This window comes from Benincasa hispida, chromosome 1 (assembly GCF_009727055.1).
Source record: "Benincasa hispida cultivar B227 chromosome 1, ASM972705v1, whole genome shotgun sequence".
Classification (NCBI taxonomy): Eukaryota; Viridiplantae; Streptophyta; class Magnoliopsida; order Cucurbitales; family Cucurbitaceae; genus Benincasa; species Benincasa hispida.
In genome coordinates this window covers 50834498-50853867 of record NC_052349.1, presented here as the reverse complement: position 1 = coordinate 50853867, position 19370 = coordinate 50834498, and the positions used below count along the sequence as shown (strand labels likewise).

At 32.1% G+C, this 19370-nt stretch overlaps 1 protein-coding gene and 1 long non-coding RNA gene across 5 annotated transcripts; one reads left to right on the top strand and one right to left on the bottom strand.

Annotated features, from left to right (window-relative positions):
• The first annotated feature begins 11138 nt into the window (after positions 1-11138).
• LOC120092264 lies at positions 11139-13266 on the top strand. Its single transcript, XR_005485978.1, has 2 exons — positions 11139-12101; positions 12498-13266. It is a non-coding gene; the product is annotated as an uncharacterized LOC120092264 (long non-coding RNA).
• Positions 13267-15143: 1877 nt separating this feature from the next.
• Positions 15144-18681, bottom strand: LOC120070196 (delta(24)-sterol reductase-like). Of its 4 annotated transcripts, none has more exons than XM_039022057.1 (3): positions 18534-18681; positions 16054-17326; positions 15144-15795 (listed from the first exon to the last, which is right to left on the bottom strand). In XM_039022057.1, the coding sequence occupies exons 2-3, from the start codon at positions 17299-17301 to the stop codon at positions 15340-15342; spliced, it is 1704 nt and encodes a 567-aa protein (XP_038877985.1). In that variant the 5' UTR covers positions 17302-17326; positions 18534-18681; the 3' UTR covers positions 15144-15339. The 4 variants fall into 4 exon arrangements, with proteins under 4 accessions (XP_038877985.1, XP_038877988.1, XP_038877986.1 ...); XM_039022060.1 differs by having other exon boundaries at positions 16054-17323; positions 18534-18678; XM_039022058.1 differs by lacking the exon at positions 18534-18681 and adding an exon at positions 18323-18527.
• Positions 18682-19370: the final 689 nt, after the last annotated feature.

Below are 19370 nucleotides of genomic sequence, written 5' to 3'. Positions count from 1 at the left end.
GCAGAGGGAATTTCCGGTGGAGCGGTGAAATGTACGATTAATTCGTAAATCGCATCATTTTCTAAAAATTTTTGTTTATATTTTGAACAATATTCCCTCAAAGAGTGTTTCTGAAACACTGTACGAGCTTTGGAGGGGTCGTAAAGGTAGTTTACGCCACTTTAGAATTTGGGGATGTCCGACACATGTGCTAATGAAAAATTCAAAAAGTTGGAACCTCGTTCAAAAGTATGCCTATTTGTAGGTTATCCCAAGGAAACGAGAGGTGCGTATTTCTTTGATCTAAATGAGAATAAGACATTTTTATCGACAAATGCTACCTTTTTGGAAGTGGACAACATAAGGGACCACAAACCATGAAGCAAAATAGTATTGAGTAAAATTTCTAATGAGACTACTAAGACTTCAACAAGGATTGTTGAAGAGGCTAGTACATCAACAAGAGTTGTTGATGTTGGTTCATCTAGTCAATTGCATCCATATCAAGAGTTGAGATTACTTGAACATAGTGGAGGGTTATGAATCCACCTGTTCGCCAATGGGTTTAACAAAAGCCCAATGCATCATATCTGATGATGGAATTGAGGATACATTGTCTTACAAGAAAGTAATGGAAGATATTAACAAGGATAGATGGATTAAAGCAATGGAGTCTATGTACTTCAATTATGTCTGGAAGCTTGTAGATCAACCTAATGGGGTAAAACTTATAGGTTGTAAATGGATCTACAAGAGAAAAAGGAGTGTAGATGGAAAGGTACAAACCTTTAAAGGTAGACTAGTGGCGAAAGGGTTATACCTAGGTCGAAGGAGTAGACTATGAAGAAAATTTCTCACCTGTTCTCATGTTAAAGTCTATTAGAATTCTTTTATTCATTGCCACATATTATGACTATGAGATATAGAAAATGGATGTCAAAACTGCCTTTTTGAATGTTAATCTTGAAAAGACCATCTACATGAATCAACCAGAGGAATTCATTGAGCAAGGTCAAGAGCAAAAAGTTTGCAAGTTTAATTAGTTAATTTATGGATTGAAATAAGCATCTCGATCTTGGAATATGAGTATCACGATCAAATCTCATGGCTTTGATTAGAATGTTGATGAGCCTTGTGTTTACAAGAAAATTGTCAACAATTCAGTAGCTTTCCTTGTGTTATATGTGGATGATATCCTACTGATAGGGAATGATGTAGGATTACTGACATATGTAAAGAAATGGTTAGCCACCCAGTTTCAAATGAAATATTTGGATGAGGCGTAATTTGTTCTTGGGTCTGGATCATTAGGGATCGTAAGAACAAAATGCTAGCCTTGTCTCAGGCATGTATATTGACAAGATGCTTGTCAGAAATTCGATGCACAATTACAAGAAGGGTTTATTACCTTGTAAGCATGGAATTATATTGTCTAAGGAACAATGTCCTAAGACCCTTCAAAAGGTTGAAGAAATGAGACAGATTTCTTATGCATCGGTTGTTGGCAGTCTTATGTATGCAATATTATGTGCCAGACTTGACATTTTCTATACAGGGATTGTCAGTAGATATAAACCCAATCTAGGATTAGATCACTGAACAACGGTCAAAACAATCATCAAGTATCTACGGAGAACGAGAGACTATATGCTTGTGTATGGAGCTATGGATTTGATTCTTATAGGATACATGGACTCTGACTTTTAGACTGATTAGGATTCTAGGAAATCCACATCAGGGTTAGTGTTTACTCTTAATGAAGGACCTATAGTATGACGAAGCATCAATCAAGGATGCATTAAGGACTCCACTATAGAAGCCGAATACGTAGTTGCTTGTAAAGATGCTAAGGAAGCTATTTGACTAAGGAAGTTCCTTATAGATTTAGAAGTCGTTCCAAATATGTTTTTGCCCATCACACTTTATTGCAATAATAGTAGTGTTGTGGTAAATTCAAAGAAACCTAGGAGTCATAAAAGAGACAAACACATTGAGAGGACATATCACTTGATTCGAGAATTTGTGCAACGAGGTGACGTGATAGTCACGAAAATAGCTTGAAAGCACAACATTGCTGATCCGTTTATGAACGCTCTCACGACTAAAGTGTTCAAGGGTCATCTAGAAAATCTAGATCTACGGGATATACGACATATTGTCTAGGGCAACTGGGAGATGTTATTGAAGTATAGTGTATGCCCTAGTTTATTGTATTGTTGTATTGTGTACTTTATTGTGTATTGTACACTCTTCCCTTAGCTTTAGGACAAGTGGGGGATTGTTGAGATTAGTGTCCTAAATATCTTGTATTCTCGTAGTTTGTAAACATTTGTAAACAAATTGTTATTAATAAAATAATTGTTATTTTATGTGCACTGATTCAATCCAATAAACTAAGATCCTAGGTTATTTTTGTTGGAGTATATTAGCATGCAGCGGAAGCAACAAGGATCAATAAACATTCTAATTCATTAATTTTGGCTGTAAATGAAGCATGCTCAAACAATAATAAGAGGGTTTCAAGTCATACCTTTGTAGAACCTCTTGAATCTCGAATTCAGCTACAAGTCTTCTCCAAATCTTCTTGTGAACCACCTCAAGATCTTCCCTACTATTCTCTTGGAGCTTTAGATTGAGTTGTGGGACTCCAAATAAGCTTGAATGTAGGGAATTTGAAAAAGAAGCTCACTGATGCAACTTGAAGAACACTTCTTCAACCTTACAAGTTTTCAACAAAACTTCAGCAAGTACATCAGCTACTGCATGCCTGATTTCCACTTCCATCTTCTCTATTTATTGCAAGACAATCATGCATAGAAGAAGACTGCATGAGATGTAGCTCATGCTTGGTAAATTGAAGCAAGAGCAAGTGGGTTTTGAGTGAGTTACTTCATGAAGGTGAGTGGGATTTTCCAACTTTTATCATTTTGTGTTTTTCCAAAATCAATTTTAATTTTAAAATTGAAAACTTTATTAATTTTACAAAATTAATTTCATAAATTAATTTTCTAATAAAATTAATAATAAATAAATAAATAATTTAATTAATTCTAATTANATTTCATAAATTAATTTTCTAATAAAATTAATAATAAATAAATAAATAATTTAATTAATTCTAATTAATTTAATATCAAATATTAAATTAATTTTACACAAATTCCACCTCCGTAAATTTAATATTTAAATTATTTAAATATTAATTAATTCTCCAATTACGTTTAATTCTGAAAACTAAACGCGTAATTATATCACATATAATTACTAATTCCCTAAATTCTAATTTGAACGAGAGAACGAGACGAGCGAAAGCGAGAGACATAGTGATTTGTGAGTGAAAAAAAAAGAGAGAACAAGACGAGCTAGAGCGAGAGATATAGTAATTTGTGAGTGAAAAAAAAGAAGAGAGAGAGAGACATGTGAGAGCGAAACTACTTTTCCACGTGCGCGCGATTATATTTTGGTAATTTCACTCGAATTTAACGTCAATAAAGGGTCATTCAGCATTTTTTTTTCAAAAACCGGATCATTTCACATTTTTCACCTAATTTTTTGCTCATCCATCCCGCAGACCCAAATTTGAATTCATTTAAACAAAATACAACACTAGAATGAGAAATGTAGTTTTTTTTAGTGGCACAAAATATATAATTGATATACTATTTTATATCATAAATAAAAATATATCAACAGTATATCTAATATAAATATTCATTGATACCTAAGTTCTTTCATAATTTAGAAGATTGGTGTATCCAAACATGTCGTAAAAAAAAAAGAAGAATAAATATAGGTGTGCATCTTGAAGTACAAGTTATATATACTTATGGTAAAGGAATGTGTTTTAGATATATATCAAGCCCCAAGTCAAAATTTATATAAAAGATAAAGATTGATGGGCACATATTTTATTTAGTCATGCTAGGCTTTATCTATAAGTTTAACTCAAGAAAAGAACAACTTTTTCTTTGCATCTAGTGAATGTTTAGCTCTATTTATTAGGACATCGTGGCTTCTCTATCATGAAATGGTCTCTTAAGTTTAGAGAATAATAAACGTGTTAGCTTTAATGAGAGTAATATATATGTACATTGAAGCACTAGAAATTAGTATAATAAAGCATTTAGTAAATAAATATAATAATCTTTTGATAAATGTAATCTTGTGATATACATTTTCCAAGTACAAGTATATTGAAGCACTTGTAAATTCATTCTACAACTTTTGGCATCATGTGCTTGTCTAAGTTGTCAAAACCATGCAATAGCAAGTTCAACTTAAATAGTTTTATCTATATGGATGATAAATTTCTATTATATCTAACCACCATCATATTCAACAATATATAAAAAGCTACATTTTTTCTGTGTAGCATATCATATTTTTAATTTTAAATATAAATGTCCATTTAAACCTAGTTTATTGGATAAGATATCTAACGCTATCTATAAAGTCCATGACTCAATTTATATTTCTACAATGGTTGAACTTAGAGAAAAGAAAGAAAAACAAAATGAAAAATCTAAGATCCCATTTGATAATCAATTTATTTTTTTGTCTTTTTTTTTAAATTTATTTTTGTTTTCTCTCAATCTTCCTATCATGATTTTCAGTTTTCCTTCAATAAATATCTAAATAGAAACGACTTTTCTTAGGCTCATTTGATAACCATTTAGTTTTTGGTTATTGAAACTCTATTTTAGATTTTTAGTTTTTCAAAAACAAAAATCATTCATATTTGGTAATTTTTTTAAAATTTTTTTACAAAAGAAAAAAAAAACAAAAAACGTGATTTCTAATTGTTTTTAATTTTCATTTTGGACTGTTTTTAAATATAGAAAAATGAATCAAAATATTTACAAAATATAGCAAAATTTTGGAACTATCAATGATAGATTCTAGTAGACACTGATAGACTTCTATCAGTGTCTATCAGTGACATTGATAGACACTGATAGAAGTCTACCAGTGTCTATCAACGTCTATCATTTATAGTTATAAAATTTTGCTATATCTTGTAAATATTTTCAACAGTTTTACCATTTGAAATAATTTCCCTTTCATTTTTTTTAGAAATTGAAACAAAAACATATTTTTTGAGAAAAAATTAAGGATGATTTTTTTATTACTTATTTAGTTTTATACTTTTTTTTTCTTTAATAAAAATGAAATCAAACTATTATTACAATATCTTTCCATCAAATATACATAGTTATAAAATTATATTTTTATTTTTAACGTTTTTTTAAATCATATTGATAAAAACATTATCAATTTTTTTATGCACGGGTTAATCACAAATCAAATGGACAAAAATAAAAGAAATAAACATATTGATAAAATATAAGAAAATAGTTTCATTTCAAATACAACAATGAAAATAATCAATCTAAACCCAATGAACGTTATTTACTTAAGACAACATTGTTTCCGATATGATACTAATGTGTCATGAATAATCATCTCTCAAGATAGGACGAACTATCAATATGTGAATGCAACACTTCAATGATACGACACAACAAACAGTATAATGTGTAAATACTCATTATTGTATATAAAAGAGATAAGAATTTAGAATAAAAAAAATATTGTGAAACTATTTTACATTCAATATAATATACAAGTGTAAAAGAAAATAATCAATTTCATATAAGGGTAATTGCAATTGGTAACATTTTTAAGAATAATAACCAAATGTATAACATCATATAAAAAAAATTGCAGATATGGACAAGTCTATCAGTGATAGACTTCTATCGTTGATAGACTCTTACCAATGGGATGACCTATCACTGATTGAGTATTTAAATTTGGCCATATTTACATTTTTTTTAATATTGTGTTATATCTGTTAATACCTTGCGTTTAATGTCTATATTTGCAACAGTCCATTCATATAAAGGGTGAAGGAAAAAAATTGTATCACTTGGATTTGATCCTAGTGTGAGAAGTGGAGGACAAATGCTTGGTAGAGTGCAAATGTCGTTGAAATCCATGACAAATTCTTTAATGTATTAAAGAAACAAAAAGAAAGAAAATTTGTACACAACAAAGGCAATGTACTATCCAAGATATTAGAGGAGAAAACGGTTTGATTCAGTATTCAAACCCCAAATCGAACCGAACCGAATTTGTGACCTTCTCCAAGAAAAAGTTCATTCTAATGTGAGAAGTGTTGTTTAGTTGGTGATGGTTCTAAAATTTTCATTTTTAAAGATCTTTGACTTTCCTAGAGAATCGACATTCAAAATCTTCTTTCAAAATCCCTCAGCTTTTGACTAGACAATGGTGAGTGTATTGAACCAAATGGAGTTTGGAATGATTCTAAGCTAAATGCATTCTTAATAAAAGAGAAGAAAAATCATTGTGATGATACTTGGGTTTGGCATTACTCAAATTCTAAGGCTTTTTCTTCTCGTTCTTCTTCATCATGGGCTTCTCCAAATTGGCTTCCTCCTCCAAATGGCTACTATTGTTCATGGATCAGAATTGGCTATGAACCTCGATCTTCATCTTCTGCAGATTGAATCAGATTCCCTCATGGCAATTAGGGTTCTCAGTGGTGTTCTTCTTCGTATAGTAATGAAATTGGGGTTTGGTGTGATAAAATTAAGGCAACTCTTTAACTTGTTACTTCTTTTTCAATCAACCACATTTTCCATAATTGTAACAATTTAGCACACTCTTTGGCTTCCTTTGGAGAATCCTTTGTACTTTGGATGGACTCTTTTCCTTTGTGGCTTTTGTCTTTAGTTTAGAAAGAGCTCAATTCACTTTTAATGTCTTCTCCTCTTTAATGAAACTTCTTTCATTTCAAAAAAAAAAAAAAAAAAAAAGAAAGAAAGAAAGAAAGACTGTGCACAAGAGATGACGAGCATGAGTACGTTTGGTTTCAATAAACGGAAACAGTTTTATAAAAACGTTCTTTTTTGGTTTTTAAAATTCCTTGACTAATGTAAATACGTTTTTAAAATTGTAAAAACAAAAAACTCGGTTTGTTACCGAACGTACCTGTTTTTCGAAAACCTAAAAACCAAAAACAAAAAATCAATTAGTTATCAAATGACCCCTTAGTTATCTTGGTTATATATATATAGAGAGTTTTTCACATTTTGGTTTTGTTTTTTAAAAGATTTGTAGACAATATGGACAACATACATAAAATTTTAGTGGTAAACATTTAGTAAAATCTAAGGGGTTGTCTGGGAGCTCAACATGAGATGGTATATCCCCACATCCTATATCATCTCAATGTTTGGAGACTCATTATACTATCTCATCGATTTTAATTGTTTGTGTGCCCATTTTCGGAATGTGTTTTGTATCTTACCGTTATTTTCTTTCCGTGTATCGTATATCATCTCAATGCTTGAACATACTCGTTCATACTCGATCAAAACTCCTAAAACATCATAACTCTCTAGACATCAGAACTCTCCACATCCTATATTATCTCAGCGCCCCAAATAGTCCCTAAGTGACATGACAACCCTGTATGGAGATTTGCTCCATGGAAGTGATACCCATGGGCGTCAATCTGACTCTTTTCTTCTTATTTTATCATCCTATTTTTTATATATTTACTCATTTGCATGGCCAAAAGACACGCACTGCCATTGCTTTCAAAGGCATGCACCGCCTAAAAGCTTCTTAGTTCAACCTCTTTTCTTAACCCGACCTCGTTTCTTAGTTCGACCTCCTTATCTCAACCTCATTTCTTAGTTTGACCATCTCTCAGTGGACTTAGTTGTACTATCTTTTTAGTTGAAATGAGTCGAACTCACTAGGGATGTTCTTTGAACTCCTTGGTGTCAACTTCAATTGGCCCTAATTAAAATTAGAGTTCATACTACATATTGGACTCTCAATTGTCACCGTTGTAAACCTTTTTTTTTGTTTGTTAAAACCATGTCTAATTCTACTATCTACGTATATAATAATTAAAGTCTTCATTTTATCATTTGAATATAGAGACCAAATTTCTAAATAGTTTAAAGGATTTATATTTCTTATAGAAATTTGAATAGTGTCCAATTAGATGACAGAGTTTTGATTCCAATCCCCAATATATAAATATAAAAATGAATCAATTAAGTAGATATAATATTCGAAATTAAGAATATTCCAACTCTTACAAGAAACTGACAGCTCGACGTTCCTACTTCATTTCTGTTTTTTTAGTTTTTTTTTTTTTTTTTTTTAAAAAAAAAAACCTAGTGCGTTTGGTAAACAAAATGATTATTTTATCCCCGGCGGAAAAAAAAGAATGAAACATAAAAAACAAAATTGAAAACAAAACAAAAACTAAATAAAAAAACTCAATTACTTATTTGTTTTTTTATTTTTGAAAATTAATGATGTAATCTTTGGAGTTAACGAGGAATTATGAATGAACCATAAGAGAGGATTCTAAAGATATGAAGGACATCTTCCTTTTCGATAACTCTTAAAAACAATTCAAGACAAGTAAAGATAGCATTGTCATGTTGTAGTGGAGGTAAAAAAATGCAAAGGCATCGTGTGTTGAATATTTTAAATTTTAGTCCAAATCTTAGGCCAGAATTGTTACAGATAAGTTTATAAAAACGGGAAAATTTCACGAAATGACTCAAAACCCAAAAACTTTTCTACCAATGATCTCTTCCTAAAAACTTTTCTATCACAGACCTTTTCCTCATGTGAAATTTCAAAATTATCCCAGTTTTTAAAAAGCCTTCAGACCGCACGGTGAACGCGTCTCTACGAATACTTTAAGCGAGCATTTAGATATTACTAAGCGATCGGATAGATATTACTAAGCGATCGGAGAGATATTACTAAGCGATCGGATAAATATTACTAAGCGATCATTTAGCTAAATGTTACGCAATCGTATAGAGAATACTAAGCAATCGTTTAGCTATCCACTATAGTTTTTATTAAACAATCGTTTAGAGAATACTAAGCGATCGTTTAGCTAACTGTTCCGCGATCATTTAGATATCCATTATGAGATCGTTTGGCTAATACTAAGCAATCATTTACTTTTTGTTATGTGGTCGTTTAGATAATACTAAGCGATCGTTTAACTAACTATTCCACGATCGTTTAGATATCCATTACGCGATCATTTAGTAATTTATAAAGCGATCATTTGGCTAATACTAAGCGATTGTTTAGGTTTTGTTATGCGATCGTTTAGATAATACTAAGTGATCGTTTAGCTAACTGTTACGCGATCGTTTAGTTTTCGTTTAGATAAAATTGTGCTAAATTTCTATAATACAATTAGTGTTGTACATTTAACTAAGCAAATAAATAACTAAGCGGTCGTTTAGATAAATTTATGCTAAAATTACATATTGTACAGTATAATTGGTATTGTACAGAATATAACTGGTACTAAAATTTCATATTGTATAGTGTAAATTTGTACAATATGATTGGTGTTGTACAACCGGTGGAACGGGAGCAGGTTGGAACAGTGGAATGCATTAGAACCGAAGGCATCACAATCGGTGGAACGAGAGCAGGTGGGGTTGGAACGTGGATGTTAGGTGTTGAAGAAGTTTGTCCATATCCATGTTCAGTATTGAATTGTTAAGTACATCTAGGTTCACTATTCCGACCAAACCAAGCTTCACTTCGGTTATCCCCCAAGTTACATGGCTCAATATGATCATCAATTGAAGACATGGTATGAATTGGATTAAATTGATTGGTTGGATTGCAATGCTAGTGTACTTCATGATTGTTAGCAGGTGTAACTGATACAAATAATGACATCCGGGATGCCTCATTGCCTTCTAAAAGGAAACTAAGATCTTCATCGTCGACTATGTCAATTGAGGGAGTCGGGACTAACAGATTGTAGCAACATTTGATGTGTATATCAAACATATCCGGATCGATATTTAGTTGTTGGTGCATCATACTCACTAATTCACTGACTGTTATATCATTTCTGACTTTCAGACCTTTCATATGACCACCAACATAATTTCTTCTGGACTCATCCTAATCCCCACCAAATCGTACAAAGATGCGAAGTAGCACCATTGATCTACAATTGGATAAACAAATTATTGATAAGTGAACGATCGTGTATAAATTACTATGCGATCGTGTATAAATTACTAAGTGATCGTATATAAATTCCTAAGCGATTATGTATAAATTACTACACGATTTGGTAATTTATAAACGATTGTGTAGTAATTTAATGCTAAACGACACTTATTATGAAATTGTTTTGAGAGAAGAAATCGAACATTGAATGAAGGGTTGAAGAAACCGTTGAAGGAAGAAGAAATGTGGACTGAATCTGACGATTAAAGCTATGAGAGAAAGCTATCAGAGAATCCGAAGATGTTGGGCTGAAACTCTAAGAGAAAACTACGAGAGAACAATGAGAGAATTTCGTGGGGAGTTCGACGATAGAAAGTGAATAATGAGAGAGATGTTTCATTCTCTTCGGAATATTAGTTGGGAATAAATGTTTTGGTGGAATATTGGTGGTGTATTGAATGCACATTGAATGAAGGACGGAGAAAATCGTAGAAGGAAGAAAAAATGTGGCGGTCTGAAGGCTTTTTAAAAACTAGGGGTAATTTTGATATTTCGCATAGGGAGAAGATCAATAGTAGAAAAGTTTTTAGGAAGAGGTCATTGGTAGAAAATCTTTTGGGTTTTGGCTCATTTTGTGAAATTTTCCTATAAATACTCTACTTCTACCTATATAAGTTTGTTTGTTTGTTTTTCATTTATTATCCACTTTCAACCAATGTTTTCGAGAATCAAGTCAAAATTTGAAAACTAACGAAACAGTACAAGAAAAACCACCTTTCTTGACTATTGTAATTTTAAATGCTTGATGTTTTTATGAAAAAAATGTCAAAAAATAGGTGATTTTAAAGAAAAAAAAAGTCAAGAATTGATTTTAAAAAACAGGAGTTGTGCATTTTTTGAAAATATAGTACTTGACGTTTTAAAAATGTCAAGTTCAATTAATGGATTCTTGACATTTTAAAAACGTAAAAAATTGTAGAATATACCGGGCAGCGTTTTAACGCTACGGATTTTGACGGAAAAATGAAAAACGTGCATGCCTCACGCAAACAGAGTTGCAACACTCTCAATAGCGTCCAAACGCTATTACCTAGATATAAATAGAAACAACGACAACCATAAAACGTTTCTGCGCCAAACACAAATTGCCCAACCTTCGGGTTAGTTCATGATTTTTTTTCAATTCGATTGTTCTTCAAATTCATCTTCCGATCCTTAATCGACGCCAACGGAATCCAACCGCCATCCAATTTTGCAGTCGAATCGGAAGATCTCGATTTCCATTCTCAGATTCAAGATTGTTCCACAGAGCATTTGGGTTAGTTCACAGAGCATTTGGGTTAGTTCAAGGTTCATTTTGATCCATTAAATAATTTTAGTTACTCTTTTGGTTGTTTTGGATTCTGTATTTGCTATTTTCACTTTTGGTTGTGATTGTTCTTCGCAGGCTTTTAGGTTCTCGAGTTAGGGTTTTTCCCCCTTTGATATGGTTTCACTTTTATTACGCAGATGTTTTTGTGTGTTTCTGCACTACGCTCATAAATTTTGATATGGGTTCTCGTGATTTTTACCTGCATCATCGGAAATATTGGAGTGTGGTATTTGTTAATCGTCGTCTTCAGTTTGATTGTTGTTAATTTTATTTAATATTACCCGTTTTGATTTGGTCGGTTAACTGTCATGAGTTTTTTTATCGGTGTTCGATTACGAAAAAGACTCATGCCTAAGCAGATTGTGTCAAGAGACTTTGTTGATGATTGTTAATATCAATTCGTCTGTGTGAGCCTTATTTTTCTAATAAATTGGGACTGTTTTGTGTTTATATTTTGTTCTCTCTCTACACAGAGGTGTGGGATTAACAATGTTATGTTTAATTAGTGAAGAAGTCGGGGACTGTTTGAAGAGAGAAGTTTTACATTTATCCTTTGGGATTTCCTTCTCTGTCCCTGTATGATTGGAATATTATGTTTTGTCTTTGTTTCAAGGGTTGTCTTGCTAATTGGATATTTGGTTTCATTGCAGTTCACTTGACTGTGGTTTTTTTCCCTTTCTCATTCTTACAATCGTCTCAGGTACCTACAAACTTGGACACAATTAGATACAATATTCTCTCTGTAAATTAGCTATTTCAGATGTGTTAAAATCAATATGGCTTCTTTAAGTGTCAAAACTATCTGAAGGACGAAATTGTCAAATTTCAAGCACTTTACGAGAAATTCACAAAAGAGAAAACTTTGTTTAGATCAATCAATTAAGAAGGTTATCCATCTATCCGTTCATCTTTGTGTAATCTTGTAGACTTTATATCTTGTTTTGTTGTTTTTAGTTCTTGATAAATTTTATTTTTCTTCAGTTTCTTCATCTAATTTGTAAAGTTTGATTTTTTTTTGAAGTTATTTAGAATAGATTCAAAGTGCTTGAATTTTAAGTTATTTTGTTGAGTTTTAATGATTTATGGATGTATGCAGCGACTGTGTCCTTTGGAATGAACATTGGACTTAACTTGAAGCTCATGAAACAAGACAATAATTATATTGAATTAGAGGAGGATCTTAATCCCTCTTTCTTGTTGTTATGCTTTCAAATGTATTATTCTTGATTCATTACGGCCTTCTTGTGAGAGCTTCTGTCGATAATTTCTTGTTTTATTTTCTATTTTTAGCCTCAACTGGAGTATAAAAATTACATTATGAGGAAATCCAACAGGTACGAGCCATTATGCAGTGTGTGTTCATCTTTCTAGATCTTGTGTGCATGTTCTTTATGTCACTCTTGCTTTTTCTTTAAGTTTTAGGACTTTGTAGGTTATGGTGCTTAAGTTTAGTAATTTTAAGTTATTTCAATCTATATGTTGTAGTTTTGGTATATTATTTCATTGATGTAAGTGCTAAAAGCAACGAGTTCAAGGTGAGCTACGTTATTCTTGCGGAGGCAAGAGCATAGTGAGTGAGATTTGGCTAGGATTACTTCATATGAGATTGATAGGTGTAATTTTTCTTAATTGTTCATAGAAGGGATGAGGGTTGATTATAAAATAGAAAATGTGTTCATATGGGGGTTGATAGTTGTTATACTTTTGAAATTGTTGATATGGGGTTGTCTATAACGTTAGAATTGTTCATTTTGGGTTTTTCATATCCTTTTAACTTAGAAATGCTTCACAAGGTTGTAATATTGACAATGTTAAAGAAGTGAACTTTTGATAAAGATATTAATAGAAATTTGGTTAATATATAAGATTGAAAGTGCATGTATTGTTTATTTGATTGATGAATGTATGCCATATATATACCAAATGTGGTTGTTGGATCAAAATACATGAGCAATTATAGGTAAAAATGTCAACATTATAAATTTTTTTAAAAAAATCACAAGCAGGCTTGACATGTTGAACATGTTAAGATTATAGATATTCTGGACATGTTTAACACGCCAAGAACTCCCATATTCTTGACGTTTCTAATATGTCAAGTATGATATATCTGGATGTTTTTCATTGTTAAGTTAAAAAATTTCTTGATGTTTCTTCCTTGTCAAGAACGCTCATATTCTTGACATTTCAAACATATCAAGTGTTAGTGTTTCTTGACGTTTTTTAAATCTCAAGTGTGACTTTTCTTGACGTTTTTAAAACATCAAGAAAATCGACATTCTTGACACTAGCTTCCTTGATGTTTTTAAAAACGTCAAGAAAAGTCATTCGTGACATTTAAAAAATGTTAAAAAACATTGTATTTGTAGTAGTGAAAAGAAAAGTTTTAATTTTTTTTTTTTTTTTTTTTTTTTTAAAAAAAATTTGGCTAAGAATTCGATTTTTTTGCTTAAGAAAAATAGGGAAACTATTATAAGAAATTGAGAGAAAATAAGTTCAATTTTCAAAAACCAAAATAAAAAAGCAAATGGTTACCAGGCTTTGAAACTTATTTTTGTTGTTAAAATTCGATTAAAAATTCAATTGTTTTTTTCAAAAAGATGAAAACTATTCAAAACCATAACTTAAAAATTTAAAAGAAAAACAAGCATAATTTTAAAACAGAAGAAAAAAGCAAAATAATTACAAAATGAGATCTTTGGCTTCTTACTTAGTTATATAAATTATTTTATCTAGCTGCAGGTGTAATGCAGAAACTATAATTTATGTTTACGACTAAATTATAAATTTATTGTGTAATTTTGGATAATTGTGTTTATTTAAAAAATTTTAAACAAATTCATTACTCTTAGGATAATGTAAAATAATTCTATTGCACATAATATTCTAAAAACTCTTATAATTTCGATCTTACGAATATGTTATTAACTGTCTTACTTAAAGTTAATGTGAACGTGAATTTAACCAATGAATAATATATTTATTTTTTGTACAACTTTGTAGAAATAGGAGATCAAACCTCTCACTTCTAGATGAAAGTTTGTGCTAATTATTGTTGAATTAAACTCATCTTGACAATCCATGAATAATAATTTGACACCATATAATATAAGAGAATAAACTAATTAAATAAAAATAGAAATGAACTAGCAAGCATAAATCAATTAGAGTGATATTTTTGCCAACCTACCCAATCAAAGTTGTTGAACCCATCTATTCCTAACTTTATTCATTTGTCTTATTCATTTAGCTTGAATTTGTTTCCTATCATCTCAAATTATATTCGTTATTAACCTAATCAAAATGCCATAACTTTTCGATCAAAATTCAAAGTTCAATAAAATTATAATAACTTTGAATCATATTAAACTATATTCGTTACTACCCAATCAAAGCTAACATTATTAATTATGTATAAATTTATTAGATCAAAATTCAAAGTTCAATAAAATTATAATAACTTTTCGACCTACAATCTTCTAAAACTCGTAAAACACGTATAAAAATGGTTTGAAGTTAGGTGTTCAAGTTTGAAAGTTAAAAGATAGTTTCAAGATATTACAAGATAAAAAACAATACAAAATGTGTGGATTCACTCTAAATCACTTCAAACACGTCTAAAAATAATTTGTAGTTAGGTGTTTTAAGTTTGAAAGTTGAAAGATAGTTGTCAAATTATCACCGCTTCGAAAAGATAATGCAAATTGAACAACACAAGTATAGAGCTATTTAATAAATTGGATTTACTCTTTTAACCATTTTTTTTTCTCTTTTCAGTTTGGATATTACAATATACAATACAAATACAACACAGTTGAAATTTGAATTGAAAAATTTCAAAGGCAAGACATTATTAAATACAGAGAAACCAGAAACAAAGTGGGGTAAAGTACAAGAATGCTACTAATTTGTTTATTGTGTTCACTAATTCACAACCATCACTCAGCTGCCTGCTCTACATCAACATAAGCAGTTTCAGCTTGAGCTTTTTCAGCTTCCTGGACTTCCTTCTCAGTCTTCCTCCCTTTTTTACATTTGTAATACACATGCATAAACGTCCCTATGGCTCCATACTTCTTTCGGCACGCCTCGTAAAGTTCAGGATCAAACATTTTCCAAAAGTCTTTCTCGCTCATCTCCGTCACTGAGTGCTGTGGTTGGAAACCATGGATTTCAATTAGCCAGTTCTCCATGTTGTGAACTGCCTGAGCACCGTCGTAAACTTCGCCCCTCAGAACGGGCCCAGGAGCGTAATACACTCCAATGTCTGTGTACATTTGAGCATAAGGAGTGTCTCCCTGCTTCAGTTGTAGCTCAAATCCTGGTTCAGGAGACACCATTGTTTTCATTGGGGGTTTAAACAATCTGTGGGGACACAACCATAATGGGTACACCTGCAGATGCAAGGATTTAAGAATGTAACCAATATAATACTCCAAACATCCCAAATTCTAATTTGAATTGCTACTAGTAGTAGTAAACAACCCATAGTTTATTTAACCAGACAAGCTTAAGATATTCAATTTGGATTGTTTTCCCTAACAAAACAACCAATTCTTGTTCTTCCTTGGCATGTTACAAGATATCAACTCTAACGTTCAAGCTAATAGAGGACTATTATAAATAAGTTCAAAGGAGAAGAAGAAAATTACCTCCATCTCCCTGTGGATCCACTCCAACGTATCCCCGATTCTTCGAAGAGGCACGAGCATGTCTTGGACAATATGCATCTCATGGTAATAGTTTCTGATAGCTTCACCTTGAGTAGCCTTCAGTAGGGAGACCTTGGGAGGCATCATCCATCCCAAGAGAAAACGAAACCACCATTGATCGGCGAATGGAAGAATAAGCTTTCCCTCCCAGTACAAAGATCTGGTGTGCCTATGATAGTAGTCTCTTGTTGGGATATATTCCACAAACTCCCCCTTTTTCAGTGCTTTTTGTGCATGCTGGTAAAACCAAGGCTTGAACCACCAACCAATGCTGTTGATCACATTCCCTTTCTTCTTGGCCTCTTCTTTGGATGCATATCTTCCTGTCATGCACACAGCTTCCGTAGGAGAATAAATCATGGTTTCTACGAAATCGGGAACTTTCTCAGGGTTATCTTGATCTAGATCTCTAGGTGTAAATGAGTCCATGTACGCCTGCCCAATCTCTTGTAGGTCGCCTTTCACAGGTAGGTACGTAAGCTTCATATATTCCTTTATATGTATAAGCTTGATCTCAGCAGACACAAGAAACCCCAAAGTTCCTTGAGACCATGGGATAGCATAGAAAAGATCCGAGTATTCGTTATCCTTGGTTGCTCTTACGACCCTGCCATCTGCAAGAACGATCTCGTAGGCCACAACAGTATCAGAGAAAAGGCCATAGATATGGGAGCTTCCTTCAATGCCATAGCCATTGATGAGACCACCAACAGTAAGATCATCAAGCTCGGCCACTACTGCAAGTGAAAGGTTCATCGGAATTGTGGCTCTAGATATTTGTCCCATGTTCACATGGGGCTCAACTTTTGCAATCATTCTCTCCTTGTCAATGTCAAGTATGTTCCGAAAAGCCGATAGATCAACCTCAAAGTGGCGTGCTCGTTTGTAGTCAACATTTCGCATTCCCACCGCAAGCCAAGGCTTGCGGGCAGTGCAGACAAGACCATCCTTCGAAGGATTTCTCTGTTTGAGGCGTTCGACTACTTTCTGGACATTTTCTTCATGTTCAATCTGCCGCTGCTTGTAGGACTTCCTCTCCGATCGTTTGTCGCCAAGATATTGGATGAAGTAGAAACTGAATGAGAATGGGAGAACTACAAAAATAACTATGATCCATCGAAAATTAACCAAGATGTCCACCCAGCCTTTCTTCCTCTTTTGTGGCTTGGAGGCCTCAAGGTCTGTCATTATGGCGAATCAAGATGCTTATCTGCTGCAATAAAGACAGGTAAAAGTCATAAATTGATAATGAGTGAATTAGTTTTCACTAACTCTTCATCATGTTCCAGAATTACAAGTTATATAAACCCCAACTTGAACTGTGAGGCGACAAATGAAAATGATTTCATATAAACCAGATAACGTGGTATCAAGATGCCGATAAACTATTAATAAAATTGCTCAGAAGTATTAAACTTGAATTGACATGACCCTGTTCACAAAGGTAGTCTTAGAAATGCAAGATGGATACCCCAGCGAGATCGAAAAAATAGTTGTCATGAAAGTTTCTACAATTGGAAAAGAAAAAGCAAAGAAGAAAAGTGGAATTTAACCTTCTGCATATTTAACAAAACAAGAAGTTTCCAATTAACTCAGAATCACAATGGCACATAAAGTTACTCAAATTCCAACAGAGACACAGCTTGAAATTAAGTGACCATTTAAGGAATAACAAATATGCTGCTTAGAATTTATGTTTGAAGTTCATAGATAAAAGGATCTAGAACAAATTATATGATCAAACAGCAAAACTGGTTCATGATATCAAAGAAGAGAAAGGTATGTGCATGTAAAACACCAAGGAGAAAACAAAGGGGACTGGAAAAGGGGCAAAACCTTCCACTAGCAGCAAATACCCAAAATCCAACCTATAAAAACCAACACAAACAACCAAACATAAAGAACCATCTATGACTTACACAACAGAGAAACTGGGTGGAAAGTGAAAATGGCCACATCTTGTTTTACAATATATGAGCAAATCAAGAAAAACACACTGAAAGCCAACCCCATATGGATGATTGAGCAAAACGACATTTCAGTTCAAATTGAGAATAAGGACAAAAGAAAACAATCAATGAGAAACTGATTAGAGAAAAGAAAATTTCAGTGTGTAGTTCACAAAGTTCAGTCTCCAAAATTTTGTGGCATCCAAATCTCTAAACATTTTCCCAGAAAACTAAATCAAACCCATTTCTTAAACGCTCACCCAAAATCCCCCTTTCATTTTCTTTCACACCCACAGCAAGAAACAAAGAGAACAAGCTCCTAAGCAGCGATAAACAAGCATCGATCATGAAAAGAAGCAGTAAAATCACAAGAACGAACAACCCCAAGAAGAGAAAAGGGGATTTTGTGAGGAATGAAACAAGATTTGAGAGAAGAAAATGAGAAGGAAAGAAGTGAGAATGAGAACTGACCCAGAAAATAATGGAGCAGAGGGGAAAAGAATAAGATGGAAGAAGTTATGGAAGAAGTGAAAATGTAAAGAGAAGGATTTTGAAGGAGAAGGAGAGTAAGCCAAGCCAAGTGGCTAGCTGTTAACTGTTTTAGACAGCAAAGCAACGAGAGCGGGACAATATATTTAAATATTAAAATAACACAATATAATTTCATTTCTCTCAATTATTATTATTATTTTCCCTCTCCCCTTGACCTTAACAGCTCAGCTCACTCTAATTATTTTAATCTAAAAGGAGTTTTTGGGACTGGTTATTATAATCATGAGTTATAATAGTCTGTGTTTGGAGTATAAACTATTGAGACAATTGCAAATATAGACATTAGACTGAAAATATTAGTTGATATAATATAATGTAAAAAAATTACAAATATGACAAAATTTAAATAGTCTATTAGTGATAAACCATATTATTTGTACAAGTTTATCAGTAATAGATCGTATCACTAGGAAGAGTCTATCAATTATAAAATTCTAAGTCTATCGTTGATAAATTTGTAATTTTTTTAAATGATGTTATACACTTGGTTATTATTTCCCTAAATTGTAATTACCCTAAATTATTTTAATCTGGTCTATAATAGAGTTTGGGAAGTAAATTATTTTAGTCTAGTTAGGAAATAGTAAACATTATAACAAATAGTGAAAAAAATTATAAATAGAAAATAATAAACATGGTCATAAATAGTAAATATTGTAACAAAAATAGATTTCAAATATAGTAATACTGGTAATAGTTGAAAACACCAACTATTATAATTGAAGCTAAAAAAAGGAGTGAGCTGAAGTTGAGGCT

Bases quoted from the DNA above. Each gene is read 5' to 3' on its own strand.
- LOC120070196 (XM_039022057.1), bottom strand. From the start codon at position 17,301: ATGACAGACCTTGAGGCCTCCAAGCCACAAAAGAGGAAGAAAGGCTGG. The intron at 15,796-16,053 runs GTAATTTTCTTC...TTGCATCTGCAG, and splicing joins GGATCCACAGGGAGATGGAG to GTGTACCCATTATGGTTGTG.